Raw genomic sequence first — 18,710 nt, 5'->3', positions numbered from 1 at the left:
CTCTTCATTCTTGTCGACCTTGTGGTTTTTGTTTGTTTTTTTCTCTGTATCTTTTTCCCTGAATGGTTTGCCTGTAATCTAAATTAAGAAGTTGGGTCCTAACTGGTTTGGCTCAGTGGATAGAGCGTCTGCCTGCGGACTGAAGGGTCCCAGGTTCAATTCTGGTCAAGGGCACGTACCTTGGTTGCGGGCACATCCCCAGTAAGGGGAGTACAGGAGGCAGCTGATCGATGTTTCTCTCTCATCGATGTTTCTAACTCTCTATCCCTCTCCCTTCTTGTCTGTAAAAAATCAATAAAATATAGTTAAAAGAAAGAAGTTGGCTCCTGGAATGGATTCTGAAATTGACTACAAATTTCTTGAGCAAAGAAGACAGGATTGTGCAGCCAAAGAATTACAAACTCTGAGGGACCTTCTTTTTACTTTATACATTGTTACTCACTTGGGGGACTTTATGAAATGGATAATGATCTCACTCATTCATAGCTAAGATCTTAAAAGATTTATGGATTCTTGTTTAGAAACCTTTTTCCCAAACATCTGATAACTTTACAGGGTCTGAATTAAAGGTATTTATATATAAAAAGAAAAGAAAATTGGTTTCAGAACAATGATTCCACTGAGGGTAGGAGGAGTTTCAATACGCAATGACAAAAGAATACATTAAGTCACTAATTATTGGTAAAGTGTGAAATCAAGGAGCAATCTATAATTACTTATAGTAAGTAGTTATTTCAATATAATAAATAACTATAATGGTGAGAAAGTGTTAATCATAACATTTTAAGTAGGGTTATTATTTACCTGAATGAAATAAACTTTTGTTCTGATCAGCATCTTTATTTTTTAATTTTCCAATAATTTTATTTATTTATTTATTTTTAAATATATTTTTATTGTTTATAGTATTACAGAAATCCTCCATTTCCCCTCTCCCTCCTCCTCCCAGCCCTTACTCGCCCACCCCCTAGGTCTTCACCACCCTATTGCCCATATCCATAGGCTATACATATAAGTATATTAAGTTCTTTGGTTTATCTCTTCTTGTCCCCTCAACCTCACATTGAGGTATGTCAGTCTGTTCCACACCTCCCTGCTTCTGGTGTTATTTTGTTGGTCAATTCCTTTTGTTCATTAGATTCCACAAATAAGTGAGATCATGTGCTATTTGTCTTTCTCAGGTTGGCTTATTTCACAGCATAATATTTTCCAAGTCCATCCATGTCGATCAGCATCTCTTTAAATTTGGTTACTTTTTTTGTTACTTTAACAAAACTTGCTGCCAACTTAATGTGAGAAGTTTAACAAACATTTTCTGATTTTTCGTTTATCTCTGGTTCCAATGGAAGAACTTGAAAAAGAGTCTAAAAAGAAGCCACTGGGAAGGTGAGTGAAAACCAAGAGTGTGTGATTCTGGAAGCCAATTGAGGTAAGTCTTTTAAAGAGGAGGGAGTGGCTCACTCTCTTAATTGATGTTGAATGATGAAACAAAGATGAATAATGCAAACTGATCACCAGATTTAGTGATGTGGAGGTCATTGGTGACCTGGACAACAAAAGTTCTTATGGAGTAGTTAAGGTGAAAGCTCCATTGATGTAGGATCAAGAGAGAATGGGAGTAGAGGGGTTGAAAACTCTGAATAAACAGCTCTTTTCATGAGTGTTGATTTAAAAAGGGCAATAGAGAAATGAAGCAGTAGATAATGGGTAAAATGGGATTGAGAGGTGGTTTTTGATATAAACAATAGCATGTTTATATGCTGACTTTGTTTTAGAACTTCAGTGGTGAGCTTATGAGCACAATGCACATAGATCCTTTCCTTATACAACCCTAAATATGATGGAGGGAAATGGTGCTAAACAAATGATTGAACAGATAATTAGATAATTATCATTGCAGTGACCATTAAAAGAAAATGCACAAGGTGCTTTCAGAGCATAATTGACAGACCTAACTTTCTCAAGGACATCTAGAAAGGCTTTTCTAAATAAATAATATGAAAGTTCCACTTGGAGGTTAATAGTACATGCAAAGGCCTTGGTTAGAAGGAATATGTCATACCCAAGATACTGAAAAAAGGCCACTGCGTTTGACCTGCAGAGAGGGAGGAGGATGAGTGGGTCAGAAGGTAAAGTTGAAGCGATAAGCAGCAATCAGATTATTTAGGTCAGACCCCCTAGAATTAGTTATTTGGTTTTTATACCAAGAGCATTAGGGACTTTTTGTGATGCTCACAACAAAAGTGAACCAGCCTATACTTATTCTCTGACTGGCTTATTTCGCTTAGCATAATGCTCTCCAGAATAAGTATCACGGGATCTCACTCATTTGTGGAATATCATGAACAACATAAACTAATGAACAAACATAGATCCAGAGACAGAGAAGCATCAAACAGACTGTCAAACCTCAGAGGGAAGGCAGGGGGATGGGTAAGAGATCAGCCAAATAACTTGTATGCATATAAGCATAACCAGTGGACACAGACAATAGGGGGCTGAAGGCCTGGGCTGGGGGGCAGAGGCTGGCTGCTAGAGATCAATGGAGGAAAAAGGGGACATATGTAATACTTTAAACAATAAAGACTTTTAAAAAAATAAGTGAACCAGAAGAAATTGAAAGGTAAAAGGTGGAACAGATAGGAAGCAGGATGAAAAGGTGAATTGCATGACTACTATTTATACTGCTACACATAGAACATTAGGCCAAGTCTATTTGTAGCTTCATAATCAACTATTTCCCAATACACTCAGTTTTTCAGTTTTCAACAATTGAGAGATATCTGTTCTCCTAATCAAATTACAAGCAGGTCCAATTTGTTAAGATTGCCAAAAACAAAGATAATATTACTCCTTATGTAATATTCTCCAATGATTCATTCTCTCTCTCTCTCTTCCTTTCTCTCTCTCCCTCTTAAAAAGTAATATATTTTCCAACACTTTATTAGGAAGTTTTCAAGCACATAGAAAACATGAAAAACTTTTCTAGTGAACACCTATATATGCACAACCTAGTCAATAAATTTTATTAATTTGTTATTTTTTTCTCTGTTTTGCTGCACAATTTGAAAGTTACAGATTTCATAATGCTACATATGCAAATACCTCAATATGTATCTCTTTAAAATAAAGGCATTATCTTCCATAATCTCAATATTATAACTCTTAATGTAATTAAAAATAATTCTCTGAAATCATCTAATAACCATCCATATTTGATATCCATTGATGCCTCCCCTCAGAATCTTTTATAGAAAGCCTTACTTGGATTATAATTCTATTTTTAAATTCTATTTTTATTGATTTCAGAGAGGAAAGAAGATGGAGAGAGAGATAGAAACATCAATGATGAAAGAGAATCATTAATTGGCTGCCTTCTGCACCCCACCCTGTGGACCGAGCCAGCAATGCAGGCATGTGCCCTGCCTGGAATCAAACCATGATCTTCTGGTTCATAGATCGATGCTCAACCACTGAGCCACGCCGGATGGGCTAATTTTCATTATAAATGCAAGATTCAATGATTTGCTTCAAATTTACAAAAGTTATGCAACCATCACCATAATCTAATTTTAGAACATTTCTATCTCTCCAAAGGAAACCTCATATAAAACCAGGAAAACATCAAGGTTCAAACATGCCATTTAATTGTCTCTCTAAGCCAGGGGTTCTCAACCTGCGGGTCGCGACCCCTTTGGCAGTCGAACAACCTTTTCACAGGGGTTGCCTAAGACCATCCTGCATATCAGATATTTACATTACGATTCATAACAGTAACAACATTACAGTTATGAAGTAGCAACGAAAATAATTTTATGGTTGGGTCACATGAGGAACTGTATTTAAAGGGCCAAAAGGTTGAGAACCACTGCCTAAACTTTTCTTCTACAACAATTTTCATTTCTCCCCATGTAATTTTAGAAAAGATCAACTTTGTTTTATAGAATGTCCGATATTCTGGATTTAGCTACATATTTTTTCATGACATCATTTAACTTGTTTCTCCAGTGCTCCCAGACCCAGTATTTTCTATTAAAGTCTTGGTGAGTTCATTCTGACATATTTGAAATAAAGCCCAAATGTGTTAATTATATCCCGCCTCTAAAATGTAAGCCTCATGAAGTTGCAGACTTTGTGTGTATTGTTTAACATTAGTGCCTGCTCAATAAATATTTGTTGAGTGAATAAGCAAATCACCTACATTCAAATTATATATTTTATGCCATATAGATTCAATGTTAAAGATATTTTTCTTCTTTAATTGTATTATGGTCAAAATAAAGTTATTCAACCATGATATATTTTCTAATATTTACTAAGCCCATAATTCATACTGATGAAAAGCAAGTTTTATTCCATTTCAGTATGCCAAAATCATTTTAGGTGTTTTTCTAATTTTTAGGATATCAAATTTATTTCCATGATTAGGAATTTCATGATCAAACAGTTTGGAATAGAGTAAGCCAAACAGGTTACATTGGCTATTTATCAGAAAATGTAAGGGATTGAATAAGTAATCTGTATGCTCATAATCAGGGCTATTGAGGGATTTCAATTTAGAATTGATTTCTTCCATAGAGAAAAGCAGGTATCTAGAGTTACTGAGTTTGGAGTAACTCAAATATACAGGAATCTTCAGATTCCTGATTCAGGTAATTATATATTATTTCAGTGTCAGTCAAAGGTGAAAAAGATTCAGGAGAGTCTAAGCGAAAACAGCTGAGTTCCTAATGTGGAACTTTCCTATATTCCTGAGTACTGCATGGCAACTGCTGCAGGCAATGTTATAATAAATAGGTAAAAAAAAATTGATATCACATGTTGTTACGTGTCAGGTTAGCAAATTGTGTGACTCAGAATATATGCCAAAGCAGTGGCTGTAGCATGGTAGCCTGGGCAATGCTGAAGTTTTTACCCTTTAGGGATCTGCAATACAGTAAGGGAAAAGGAAATTACAAATGACTATCTATGAATATAAATAACAGAAACATATGCAGCCACGTAAAGAAACATAGATAGTTAGAAATCTGAAATATTAAAGGAAGAAACTCTTAGAGTTTATAGATTATCCAGGCTGATTTGGATAGTTTTCATTTGTTTTTTGCTGATTACAGTTAACACTGGTCCTTAAGCATCACTGCACTTGCAGGTATGAAGAGAGAAGAGAAAATATGAATCAGCGTGTTTCAACAGCTCTGGTAATCAGGTTGGGTAAGGAAAGAAGTTGAACATAATAACTTAATTGGTGGTGTTTTAAGTTTATTTTTATTTTCCCAAGCTATCTTCATTATCATAAAAATGTGTTGTATTCAGCCAGAACGTAGTGCAGAGAAATACATTGACTAGTTTAAGCTAAACTCTCATCTCCACTCTCACCCCAAAAGTACTTCATGTATCAGAACATTTTTGATTGATTAGATAAATGAATGAAACACCTGCCTCAATAGACACAATTTATAGAAACTGTCCTTTTCAACCAATTTAAATTTTATTAACATAAGACTCTATTTTGCCTTTTCCAGGGAGCATTTGTCCTGTGACCTTCTGAACTTTAAGGATAGATATACATCTATCTTACTTTCATTAGACATTAGAGTCCTTAGCTAGAATTTGCAGCCACTTTTCATATGACAACATTCTTTAATAATGCGGGTTTTAAATCAGGCTCCTAGGGGTCCAGTCTCGGATATAGCATGTATTAGCTTTGAGACTTTGGACAAATTACTTAAACTTCCTCAGACTGAATTTCCTCATCTGTCAAAGGGGAAAATTAATAGTAACTACTCCATGGAGTTGGGAGAATTAAATGAGATAATTCATGTAAAACAATTGAAATGGTATCTCCTCAAGGTGAATACTTAATAATTAGAATCATTATTACATGACTAGAGGCCCTGGTGCACGAATTCATGCATGGGTGGGGCCCAGCTGGGGGGAGGGGCCATGGGCAGTTGGCAGGCTGGCCCCACCCCCTGGCCAAACTCCCAGTCAAACTCCCAGTCGAGGGGACAATTTGCATATTAGCCTTTTATTATATAGGATCCCTGATGATAGTAACAAGAATATCAAGTCTTTACATTTATCAAGTCTTTTACAATTTTCAAACCATGACCAAAGAATATTTAATTTGAACTTGGGAGCAGGAGAATGGATTGTAAACAGAATGATCATATATCAACTCAATTTTCAGATGTGAGATCTGAGACACAGAAAGGTTACATGATTTGTAGGAGAGCACTTAGCAAGCAAATGGGGGAGCTGGGCCTTCAATTCTAATGGTAATGATGATTTGCTGCATTACTGAATTTTCCTAAGACACTTTATCTGCCTTTATCAAACAAACTCATCCTCAGTGCTCTTCCTTCAATGACGAACTCCCCCTTTCTCCCAGGGATAAATTCAGTCATCTCTTCCATATAGTTTTGCAAATCAGGCCAGTTACAGAACCACTAGAAGCCCAGTGCATGAAATCACATGGCCCCGCCCACCTGCATGCACCTCACTGTGCTCACAGCCCTGCCTATCCCCCCTGGTCTTTGGTCATTAAGGCATGAGGGCCATAGGACTTTTATAATATAGATAGTTCCCTTTGATTCCAGCATAATAATGTAATGCCAATACAAATTTTCAGTTTGTGATGCTCCTGAGCACACTTTACCATTATTTCCAATAATCAACTATAAGTATTGTATCAAATAAATTTATGGGCTCTCATCTTTGAATTTATAAGAACTGTGTTATATATAGTCATTTATAATGTGAGAAAGTATATGACATGAAAGTGTATCCAGCTTCAATAAAAAACTGCGATGCTTTTAGCTATTGCATAGCTGGTATATTCATATACAGGTGTCCCCCAAAATGTATACACACTGTAACAGCTGATAGCTCAATTTTGAAAAGGAAATATATTTTAATAAGCATTGCCTTTATAAATATTCAAAGTGTGTGTATACATTTTTGGGACACCCTATTTACGTATATGCATTGCATGTACTAAGTGTACCTGTTAATAATGCGGATTTTGTAATCAAAGAAAACATGATGATTTCAAGAGAAACATCAAAAGTGCTTTATTCAAAGAAATGTCCATCACTAGCTACACATTTTCCCCATCTTTCACGTAATTTGTGGATACCATCCCAATAGAACTTTCCTTGTTTTGAGGCAAACCATTCACAGACCCAATTTTCCACTTCTTCGTATGTTTTGAAGTGCTGCTCAGAAAGTGCTTGCGCCATCAATTGGGACAAGTGGGAATCTGAAGGAGCAAGGTCTGATGAATGCAGCGAGTGGGTTAATACTTCTCAGGTCAGATCTTCTAACGTGTCTTTAACTGGTTTTGAAGTGTGTGATGGTGCATCATCATGAAGCAAAATTACTTTGCCGTGTCTTCTGTAACATTCTGGTCATTTCACGATCAAAGCGTGGTTCAAATTGATTAGTTGTTGTTGGGAGCGATCAGTATTAAGGGTTTCACCTGGTTTTAGAAGCTCATAATACCACACCTTCCTGATCCCACAAAACGCAGAGCATTGTCTTCTTTCCAAAGCAATTTGGCCTTGCAGTCGATGTTGATGGTTGACCTGGTGCATTTGGGATTCTCAAAATAAATCCACTTTTCATCACCAGTCACAACTTGATGCAAAAAAAGACTTTCTTTCATGCTGTTGAAGCAACATTTCACTGATGAATTTTCAGTTTTCCATTTGTCTTTCGTTCAGTTGATATGGCACCCATTTCCTTCTTTTAAAATCTTTCCCATTGTTTGGAAATGATCAGAAAATGTTTGCTGAGCAACGTTTAATCTTTCTGCAAGTTGTTTTTGAGTTTGACACGCATCTTCATCCAATAATGCTTGTAATTGTTGGTCTTCAAACTTTTTCAGTTGACCTGGACATTCTTTGTCTTTCACATCAAAATCATCACTTTTATTTTGATGTAGTCCCATTTGTTCATTTTCTCTTTAGTTTCCATTGCCCTAGGAGCTGTATCGGTGAAGAAATTGCTTCGGCATATGTCTGAGATTTTGTTGCCTTTACATTCTTCTAGAATTTTAAGTCCTTTATCCATTTTGAGTTTATTCTTGTGTATGGTGTAAGTTGGTGGTCTAGTTTCATTTTCTCGCATATATATGTCCAATTTTCCCAACACCATTTATTGAAGAGACTATCTTGGCTCCATTGTATGTTCTTGCCTCCTTTGTCAAATATTAATTGAGCATATTGGTTCAGGCAGATTTCTGGGCTCTCTATTCTATTCCATTGAACTATATGTCTGGTCTTGTGCCAGTACCAGGCAGTTTTGAGAACAGTGTCTTTGTAATACAGCTTGATATCTGGTATTGAGATCCCACCTACTTTGTTCTTCCTCAGGAGTGCTGCAGCTATTCGGGGTCTTTTTTTATACCAGATGAATTTTTGGAGAGTTCATTCTAGATCTGTGAAGTATGCTGTTGGTATTTTAACGGAAAGTCCGTTGATTGTCAAACTGCAGCAGCAAGGCCAGGGAGGGCTGGGGGGCAGGAAGGAGGGGGGTAAGAGATCAACCGAAGGACTTATATGCATGCATATAAGCATAACCAATGGACATGAGGCACTGGGGGGTAGGGGAGGCCAGGGGATTGTCAAGGGCTGGGAAAAAAAAGACACATATGTAATACCCTTTGTAATACTTTAAGCAATAAAAAAAATCATCACTTTTAAAGCATTTAAACCAGTGTTCACAAGTATCTTGAGATGGGGCATGTTCACCATAAGCTTCCCAAAGTATATGATAACTTTCAGAAGCACTATTCTTCAAAATAAAGTAATGGATTATAACTTCCCGCAAATGCTCTTTTTTGGGCACAAAATTTGACATTTTTAAGCGTAAAAATATCTATGATGTTAACACCTTCAGCAGTTAGGGGCAAGATCAGGTCAGCAGGGGAGGGTCATTGGGGGTGATATCAGGCCGGCAGGGGAGGACAGTTGGGGGCAACCAGGCTGGCAGGGGAGGGCAGTTAGGGGTGATCAGGCAGGCAGGCAGAGAGGTTAGGGGCAATCAGGCAGTCAGGCAGGTGAGTGTTTAGGAGTCAGCAGTCCCAGATTGTGAGAGGGGTGTCTGACCACTGGCTTAGGCTGGATTCCACAGGAATGGGGCCTAAACTGGCAGTTGGACATCCCCTGAGGGGTCCCCGATTGGAGTGGGTGCAGGCTGGGCTGAGGGAACCCCCCCTCCATGCACTAATTTCATGCACCAGGCCTTCAATAATTTGTAAATAACAACATAAGAATAAACTGTTTCACATACTCACAATTATAAACCTACTTTTGCCAAACCCTGTATATGATAATGAAAAGGAGTTTTTGCAAGAATGAATGAGCAAATAACTATTATAAGACCCAGATTATCAACAGGGCTGTTATAATTTATATCTTATCTTTACACAAAATTAGCATACTGCAAAGAAATAGAAATGCAGAGAATCAAGTTTTTCTTCTAGCATAGAAACAGAAGGTAAGCCAGAATACTTTTAAACAGAGTATTTGAGCAAGAGTCTTCATTGGTGTCACTTTTTCTCTTCTCTCGGTGTGCTTTATCTTATGAGAAAAGAACACAGATTCTGCAGTTCTGAAGGCCTCCTACATCATTGGTTTTGTGTCAGCATTCTCTCCTCTTCTTAAGTTATTCCAAATCTTATGGTTTTTACTTTAAATTTTTAAGATTTTCTTACCTAATTATGTAACCATTATCACAATAACTTATTTTAATAGTAATTTTTAAGTTCTCATCTCCCACCCATTCCTTTTGGCAGCCATCAGCTTGATCTCTATACGTATGGATATTTTTCTCTTTTATTTTGTTTATTCATTTTAAAGGTTCCACATATAAGTGTGATCATATGGTATTTATCTTTCCCTAATTTATTTCACTTAGTGTAATACCCTCTAGGTCCATCCATGTTGTCACAAATGGCAAGATTTCATTCTTTTTATTGCTGAATAATAATAGTAATGTGTGTGCAGTTGTGTGTATGTTCATTTGTGTATGTGTAAATACATACTACATCTTTATCCATTCATCTTTTCATGGGTATCTTGATTGCTTCCATATCTTGGCTATTACTAGTAATGCTGCAATGAGCATAGAAGTGCTTAATCTTTTCAAATTAGTGCTTTTGTTTTTTTCAGATAAATACTCAGAAGTGGAAATGCTGGATCTGATGGCCGCTCTGTCTTTAATTTTTTGAGGAATCTCCATACTGTTTTCCATAGTGGCTGCACCTATTTACAGTCCCAAGAGTGTATGAGGGTTGCCTTCTTCACACGTCCTCGCCAGCACTTGTTATTTGTGGATTTATTGATGAAAGCCATTCTGACAGTTGAGGGGATATCTCACTGTAGTTTTCTTTCTTTTTTTGTAATTTTCATTTGCATTTCTTTGATGATTAGTGATGTTGTCCATCTGTATGTCCTCTTAGGAGAAATGTGTATTCAGATCCTTGGCCCATTTTTTAAAAATTTGTTTCTGTTTGTTTGTTTTGTGTGCGTTATGTTGTATGAGTTCTTTATATATTTTGGATATGCAGATCCATCACATGCAAATATCTTCTCCCATTCACTAGTAGTAGGTTGTCTTTTTGTTTTGTTGATGATTTTCTTTGCTGTGTAAAACTTTTTAGTTTGATATAATCCCATTTGTTTCTTTTTTTTTCCCTTTTGTATCAATGGCTTGAGGACAAATATCCAAAAATATATTCCTAAGATATCAGAGTTTACTTCGTATGGTTTTTTTTTCTAGAAGTTTTTGTTTGTTTGTTTAAGGTTTATCATTTAATCTTTAATGAAAGAATTAATGAGTTTATTTTTGTATGGTATAAGAAAGTGGTTCAGTTTCATATTTTTACATCCATGTGTAACTTTAATTATTGGTCTCAAAACTCCTATGCTACCTCAGCCTGCCTTAATCATAGAAGACAACCTTGACACATAACTTTGAGTAAAAATTAAGGGTATAGTGTAAAAATACTTCAACTTTCTTCCTTTTATCTTTCTCTCCATTCTGCCCCCAAGAAAAAACCCTGAACCCGTACCCTTTATTTATTTATTCTTGCCTCTTCTCTTGCAAGAATATGCATCTTCTCTCTGTTTCCCCTATGGTCTTGCAATGTCCATTATTTCCCCTCTTTCCTATCTTCTTAAAACTTTTTTCTTTATAACCTATCTTTCTTGTCACCCTGTGAATATGTTTGATTATCCTATGATAGAACCAACTACAAAAAAACACATAATTTCTTTAATTCTGCATCCATTAGTATATTTAGCTTCTTATCTCTTTACTTTCCACCTGAAATTATAATTGATGGGAAAAAAACTGAAAACTTTTCCCTTAAGATCAGAAACAAGACAGGGATGTCCCTTTTCACCACTCATATTCAACATAGTGCTTGAAGTCCTAGCCACAGCAATCAGACAAGTAGAAGAAATAAAAGGCATTCAAATTGGAAAGGAGGGTATAAAACTGACATTATTTTCAGATGACATTATATTGTACATAGAAATCCCTAAAAACTCCACCAAAAAAATAAAAACCACCAAAAAACCAGATTTAATAAATGAATTCAGAAAAGTAGCAGGATACAAAATTAACACCCAGAAATCAATGGCATGTCTATGCACCAATAATGAACTCTCAGAAAAAGAAACTAAGAAAACAATCCCTTTTACCACTGCAACAACAAAATAAGATACTTAGGAATAAATTTAATCAAGAAGGTAAAAGACCTGTACTTAGAAACTATAGGACATTGAAAAAAGAAATAGAGGAAATACAAACAAGTGGAAGCATATACTATGTTCATGTTTTGTAAGAATTAACATCATTAAAATGTCCATACAACCCAATGCAATCTATAGATTCAACACAATTCTTATTGAAATACCAATGGCATATTTCACAGATCTAGAACAAATATTCCAAAAAAATTATATGGAACCAAAAAAGACCATGAATAGCCTTAGTAATCTTGAGAAAGAAAAACAAAGTTGGAGGGATCACAGCACTAGATATTAAACTATACTATAAAGCCACTGTTACCAAAACAGCTTGGTAATGGCACATCAACAGGCATACAGATCAATGGAACAGAACGAAGAGCCCAGAAATTAATGCACACCTTTATAGTCAATTAATATTTGACAAAGGAGGCAAGAGTATACAATGGAGTTAAAACAGACTCTTCAATAAATGATATTGGGAAAATTGGGTGGTAAATGCCATAAAATAAACCTAGGCCACCAAGTTACACCATACACAAGAATAAGCTCAAAATGGATAAAAGACTTAAATGTAAGTCATTAAAACATAAAAATCTACAAAGCATAGGCAGTAAAATGTCAGACATAGCTCAGAGCAATATTTTTGCTGATATGTCTCCAAGGGCAAAGGAAACACAGGAAAAATAAACAAATAGAGCGACATCAAACCAAAAAGCTTCTGCATGGCAAAAGAAACCACTGACAAAACAAAAAGGGAACCCATTGTATGGACAAAGATATTTGCCAATGAATCATATAATAAGTGGTTAATCTCCAAAATATATAAAGAACATATACAACTCAACACCAGGAAGACAATCTAATTAAAAATGGGCAAAGAATCTGAATACACACTTCTCCAAAGAGGACATGGAGATGGCCATAGACATGAAAAAATGCTCAAGGTCTCTAATCATCAGTAAGATGCAAATTAACATTACAAGGACATATCACTTCACACCTTTCCTAGTGGCTACTATCAATAAATCAACAAACAACAAATGCTGGAGAGGATGTGGAAAAAGGGAGCTCTTTCCCCACTCAGTGGAAAAAGTATAGGGTTTCTTCAAAAAATTAAAAATGGAACTGCCTTTTGACCCAGTGATCCCACTTCTGGGTTTATATATTCTAAAAATCCAAAAACACCAAGCAGAAAGGATGTATGCATCCCTATGTTCATTGCAGCGTTATTTACAATAGCCAAGACCTAGAAACAGCTCAAATGCCCATCAGTAGATGAGTGGATAAAAAAGTTGAGGTATGCTTCCATAATGGAATGCTATGCTGCTGCAAAAAAAGGAATTCTTATCCTTGTTGACAGCATGGATGGACCTGGAAATTATTATGCTAAATGAAATAAGCCAGTCAGAGAAAGACAAATTCCTTATGATTTTCATAATATGTGGAATCTAATGAACAAAGTAAACTGATGAACAAAATAGAACCAGAGGTATGGATACATGGAACAGACTGACAAATATCAGAGGGAAGGGTGGCGGGGGGACTGGATAAAGGAAGTTAAAGGGAATAGCTAAAGAACATATATGTATCATAGCCTATGGATGCACAGACAATAGTGTGGTGAGGGTCAAGTTGGGGGTGGTGGGCAAATGGGGTGGGGTGAATGGGGGCATTTGCAATACTGTCAACATTAAAAATGTAAGTGCAAATAAATAATAAATCAATTTTACAAAGACAGAAAAACCTAAGAAGAGATAGAACTGGAGTAGAGGAAGAATAAGAGCAAGCATAGCAATGAAATGTAGGAAACTATCACCACGAGCCACTCTAACGTCTGAGGCATTGAGTTTATGATAGGTGGGTATGTTTGATTGACTTAAAGGGTCAGAGTCAAGATCAACACTGATAGAAAAATCTATGATATGGCTGAACATCTTTCCCCTCTATTTAAAAGACTTTATTGGCTTCCTGACAATTACAGGACAAAATCTAAGATTTCAAAATGACCTAAAAGGGCCTCCATGATCAGGCTAGTTTCTGTCTATGAAACCTCACCTTCTACCACTGCCAGATTGACCTCCAGGCTTCATCAACATTAAATACATGTGGTTTTTTTGATTCCCTGTAATTTTTCACATATTGTTTTCTCTGCCTGGAATGTCTTCCATTTCTCACTTCTTGGGTAAGCTATTTATCCTTCAATTCCTATACAGACATCAGCAACTCCAGTAGGCTTTTAAGAATGCCCCTACCCCCAGAGTTATCCATCCATCTATCCATTTATTTTTTTAATTATTGAGCAAATATTTATTGAGTAGTTAGTAGAGTCCAGATACTGGGAATACCCTAGTGAATAAAACAGATCAAACATAGTCTTTATCCTTCTTGAATTTATATTTAGTGGTGGGTACACAAACACAACACACATGCAAATAATCAGACAAATAAAATAATCACCATTTTACCAAGTGCTATGAATAAAATAAACAAGTAACTGGGATACAGAATGACGAGGATAAGTGGTAAATACAGAGGCAACCTATTTTAGTATAAGATTGAGCCATATGAAAGTGCTGGTATTCAACTGTTTTTGTTTTGTATAATTGGCAATGTATGTAGTTCAACTTAACAGCTGCCTTTCTGATGAATTGACATTCATACTGAGACATGAAGGATGATGTGGAACTAGCTATGGTGGCTAAGCTAGCATATTCCAGAAAGCAAGAGAAGACTAGAGAAGATAGAATTGAGAAAAGTGGTGAGTGACCCTAGGTGAAAGTAAGAGAAATAAGCAGGACAGATCATATAGGAATCTGGATTTGATTATTATTAAAATGTAAAGCCACTGTGGTATTTTAAGATCCTTCTGATTGTGGTGTGGGACTGGAATGGAAAGGAGTAAAGGTAGAGATTTATATAAAGAGGCAATATAGCCTTGTGTTAGGTGTGAAGGATTTGCGGTCTGGCTACTTTGGTTTAAATTCTGGTTCTGCCATTTATTAGCTGTTACATTATGTAAGTAACTAAAATCCTCTAGTTATTAAGTTACTAAAATTCCCTAAGCCTGAGTTTCTCCATCTGTGAATTAGGGACAATAATAGAATCAACCTCATAGAGACTGAATGAGATAATCCATGCAAACCACTAACCAGTCTCTGGCAGAAAATAAACACTCAATAGATACTAGATATTAATAGTCCAAATGAGAGATGATAGTGCCTGGATTAACTGGATGACAATATATTTGGAGAGAAGTGAATGGATATGAGACCTTTTGTGGAAGTTTACACAACAGGATTTAGTAATGGATTGGATGTGAAAGTTGAGGGAGAAAGATTTTGTTCAGGTGTATCTGAATTTCTAGAGTGCTGTCAAAGAATGGAGTAGATTGTGCTGCACTTTCACAAGTCAGAAAGGTCTGCCTGGTACAGGATTTTGCAATAAAAAATTGTCTCACTCCTCATACCATATGAGGCAGAATCAAAGAAGGGGGGAAAAAAGTATATATTATACAGTATAAAAGGAAATACTTATTAAACATTTTAGATAGCAGAACCTTACATGAGTCATATAAAACACTTTATGTTTGTACCACAATGTCTAAAATATGCAAAAATCTTAAATATGTCTATTTGTTGTTCCTAAGGTCTAAGTTTTGAAAATTTCTACTGTATGATGTGATAGCAGTGGACAGTTAAGCTTATGTATTTATTTTCTTGTCTTATATTCAAGCTGCTTTATAATCATTCCATCTGCTTCTCTCACAGAATAGAGCCCACTTGGTATACCAGCAGATGAAGAACTTAAGGAGTGTGTCTAACCGTATTCGCCTTAGCAACTGAGAGTCTGCTCTGTGACCATTAGGCACCATGGGAAAGAGAGATAACCGTGTAGCCTATATGAATCCTATAGCAATGGCCAGATGGAGGGGCCCATCTCAACCTGTAGGCCCAACAATACAAGATTATCTGAATCGACCAAGGCCCACCTGGGAAGAAGTGAAGAAAAAAATAGAAAGTAAAAAGAAAGGCTCCAAAGCATTGGCAGAATTTGAAGAAAAAATGAATGAGAATTGGAAGAAAGAACTAGAGCAAAGCAGGGAGAAAGCATTAAGTGGAAATGAGGGTCCGTCCAGAAAAAGAGAAAGAAAGAAAAAGAAAAAGAAGAAATCTTGTCAGTCTTCATCTTCTTCATCAAGTTCTGATTCTTCGAGCAGTTCTTCAGATTATGAGGTTGAGAAAAAGAAACGAGGAAAAAAGAGAAAGAAAAAGAAGAAGCATTCACACAAATCATCAGAAAGCTCTACATATGAATCTGAATCAGAAAGCAAAGAGTATAGAAAAAAGAAAAAGAAGTCAAGGGATGAAACAGAGAAAGAAAAGTATATTAGAAGTGTCAGCAAAAAAAGAAAGAAGACTCACCCTGAGGATAAACCTCTATCATCAGAGTCCTCATCAGAATCAGATTATGAAGAGGAGGTCCAAGCAAAGAAGAAGAGAAGACATGAAGAGCAAGAACAAACAATGGAAAAAGCAAAGAAGAAGAAAAAGAAACATCACAAGAAACATAGTAAGAAGAAGAAAAAGAAGTCGAGTTAAGTCACAAGTCAGGATAACATCAAGATGAAATAAAGCAAGATTTCTCTATTTAAAAAGCAAGGCCTAAAAGAAAATCCAACTGTGAATGTTTGGGCCCATTTACCAAAATGCATGAATTTCCCTGTGTTAATAGAATTATTCCTGGACTTTGAATTTCCAGTCAAATGCCACTGTGTCAGAAAGGGCCATAATTGTTGCCTGTGACTTATATATAGGATTTTGTTTGTGTGTTTTTCCTTCCAGTGTTTACTCTGACACCTGAAATGCTGTTGTCATACTAGTGGTTAAAATAGTTGGAATTAAAGTAAAATGTTTTAGATAATATTTATGACAGAAATATATCTAATTTTAAAGTTATCTAATTTGGGTATATGTTATCCGAAAGATCCAGACAAACATAATTGACATTTTTGAACCATGGACTAAACATTGATGTCTCAAAATCCTTATTTTTGAAGATAAGTTTAATTTATTTCATTTTTTTCCTTAAAAAACTTTTGTTTACATGGGGAAAGGGCTTGTGGGGGGCTGGGGGGAGAGTTTGTTATCACTTTGGCTAGCTGAATAGTGTGCCTTTGATCCTTACACATTCTATTTTTGCCAGTGCAGCAGCCATTCTTTTCTTACTTACTGAAATTCTGGTATGTTGTTGTATGCTGCTTCAAGTGAACAAGAAAGACAACAACTTAACAGTATAAGTAAGCCCCCAATTCTATGAAATTTACCTCTAATTCAACAGTACTGAATAGAATTTAGCATTAGAATGTTACATGATTTGCATTATCTTTGATACCCATTGGAGGGGAATAATTTTAAATAGACCCTGGTATTTTTTGATTAATAAAGATTCTGAAATATTTTGCATGTTTTATACTATTAATTTTTGATTATCCACAGATATTCTATATAACCGGTACTCCTTTTTATATGATTTATGCTTAAAATACAAGTTTCAAGTTTGTAATTTCTTACTCTTACTATATTAATTTCATTACTGTGTTTAATTTCACACTTGCCAAAATATTTAGCATGTAAAAAAGAAGGTTTTTAAAAAATATTTAATGCCTTCATATTGAAGCTGGTTTACTGTAAGCAAGTTGAGTGCCAGACCTCTAGTATATTGTGTGTCTTGTTATACAAAACTACTGCCACAATTTTAGTAAATATGCTGTTTTTAAAGTTTGTTGTCTTAAGCATTACTAGTGAATTAAAATAAGAGTTGAATTTGGGAGATAATGATATCATTGATCTTCCTATGTCATATTTTACTAAGAACCCGTGCCTCATTTCTGTTGCTGATTCATGTTAACCACTAATGCTGAAATGAGTTGAAAATTATTTTTACTTTACATTTTTATATATCAGAATAATATGATTTATAAATTGGTGTTTCAAAAAATACCTATTACAGGAAATGGGCCAATTGTAATGTCATATGTACAAAATATTTTGGCATGATGAGAGTCAATAGCTATTTTTTTTAATTGCCCATTTCGTGTCTGGTCCCTTGAATCACAAACAAAACTATTATAAAAATAGAAAACATCTAGTAGGTAAATAACATATTGGCTCCTTACATTTTTGGAGTGGAATAACAAAATCTCTCGGTGAGGTTCTTGAAAAATTATAAATGTAATAACATGTTAAATAACATTAAAGCTTCATAACATGTGTTTCCTAATATATATAATCTATATATCTATAAGCTGATAAATTTATTATATTTAAGGGATATTTTGTATCCATATAAAGTTTTTCAAAAATTGTTGTTCATTAAAATATGAAAAAGCTTATATCATTTGTGGAAAGTGGCAAAGACAATGACAACTTATCAAATGTGCTCTTATCACTACCCAGCCCATTGTAGTTAGGCAATGCCATTTGACTACTTCTAGCAGCGCGTTTGCAGAGAGATTGTAAACAGAAGCGATGTGTCCTTTCCGTAGTGGAGCTGTAAAAAGTCCTGCCTGGATCCTCCAGCTCTCTCTTTACTTGCCATGATGATCTGAAACCAATGTGCTCCTAATGGCATACCTATAAGATGGATGCAACCTGGGTCTCTAAGTCACTGTTTGTAAGGTACCTGTCCTGAAGAGCTGATGGACTTGCAGTGAATGTTTTTAGAGTGAGAAATAAATTGCTATGTGTTAAGCCACTGAGATTTTGGGGTATTTTTTGATACAACGTCATTCATCACCTAACCTAATCTAATAACATAGAGCTCTAGAATGTTTATTTCATTATTTACATAAAATAACTCATATCTTCTATCACATCTCCCTGTGGTCTGCAGTTATTCAGAGGTGACCATTTATGCATAGTAGAAGGAAATGCTATTTCATTTGCATCG

At 35.5% G+C, this 18,710-nt stretch overlaps 1 protein-coding gene across 1 annotated transcript; it reads left to right on the top strand.

Annotated features, from left to right (window-relative positions):
• Window positions 1-5,122: 5,122 nt before the first annotated feature.
• Window positions 5,123-18,474, top strand: FAM133A (family with sequence similarity 133 member A). The gene is made up of 2 exons (XM_036305483.1): window positions 5,123-5,211; window positions 15,530-18,474. The coding sequence occupies exon 2, from the start codon at window positions 15,632-15,634 to the stop codon at window positions 16,358-16,360; it is 729 nt and encodes a 242-aa protein (XP_036161376.1). The 5' UTR covers window positions 5,123-5,211; window positions 15,530-15,631; the 3' UTR covers window positions 16,361-18,474.
• Window positions 18,475-18,710: the final 236 nt, after the last annotated feature.

The sequence above is a fragment of the Myotis myotis genome, unplaced genomic scaffold (assembly GCF_014108235.1).
Source record: "Myotis myotis isolate mMyoMyo1 unplaced genomic scaffold, mMyoMyo1.p scaffold_m19_p_4, whole genome shotgun sequence".
Classification (NCBI taxonomy): domain Eukaryota; kingdom Metazoa; phylum Chordata; class Mammalia; order Chiroptera; family Vespertilionidae; genus Myotis; species Myotis myotis.
This window is presented reverse-complemented; position numbering and strand designations above follow the sequence as displayed.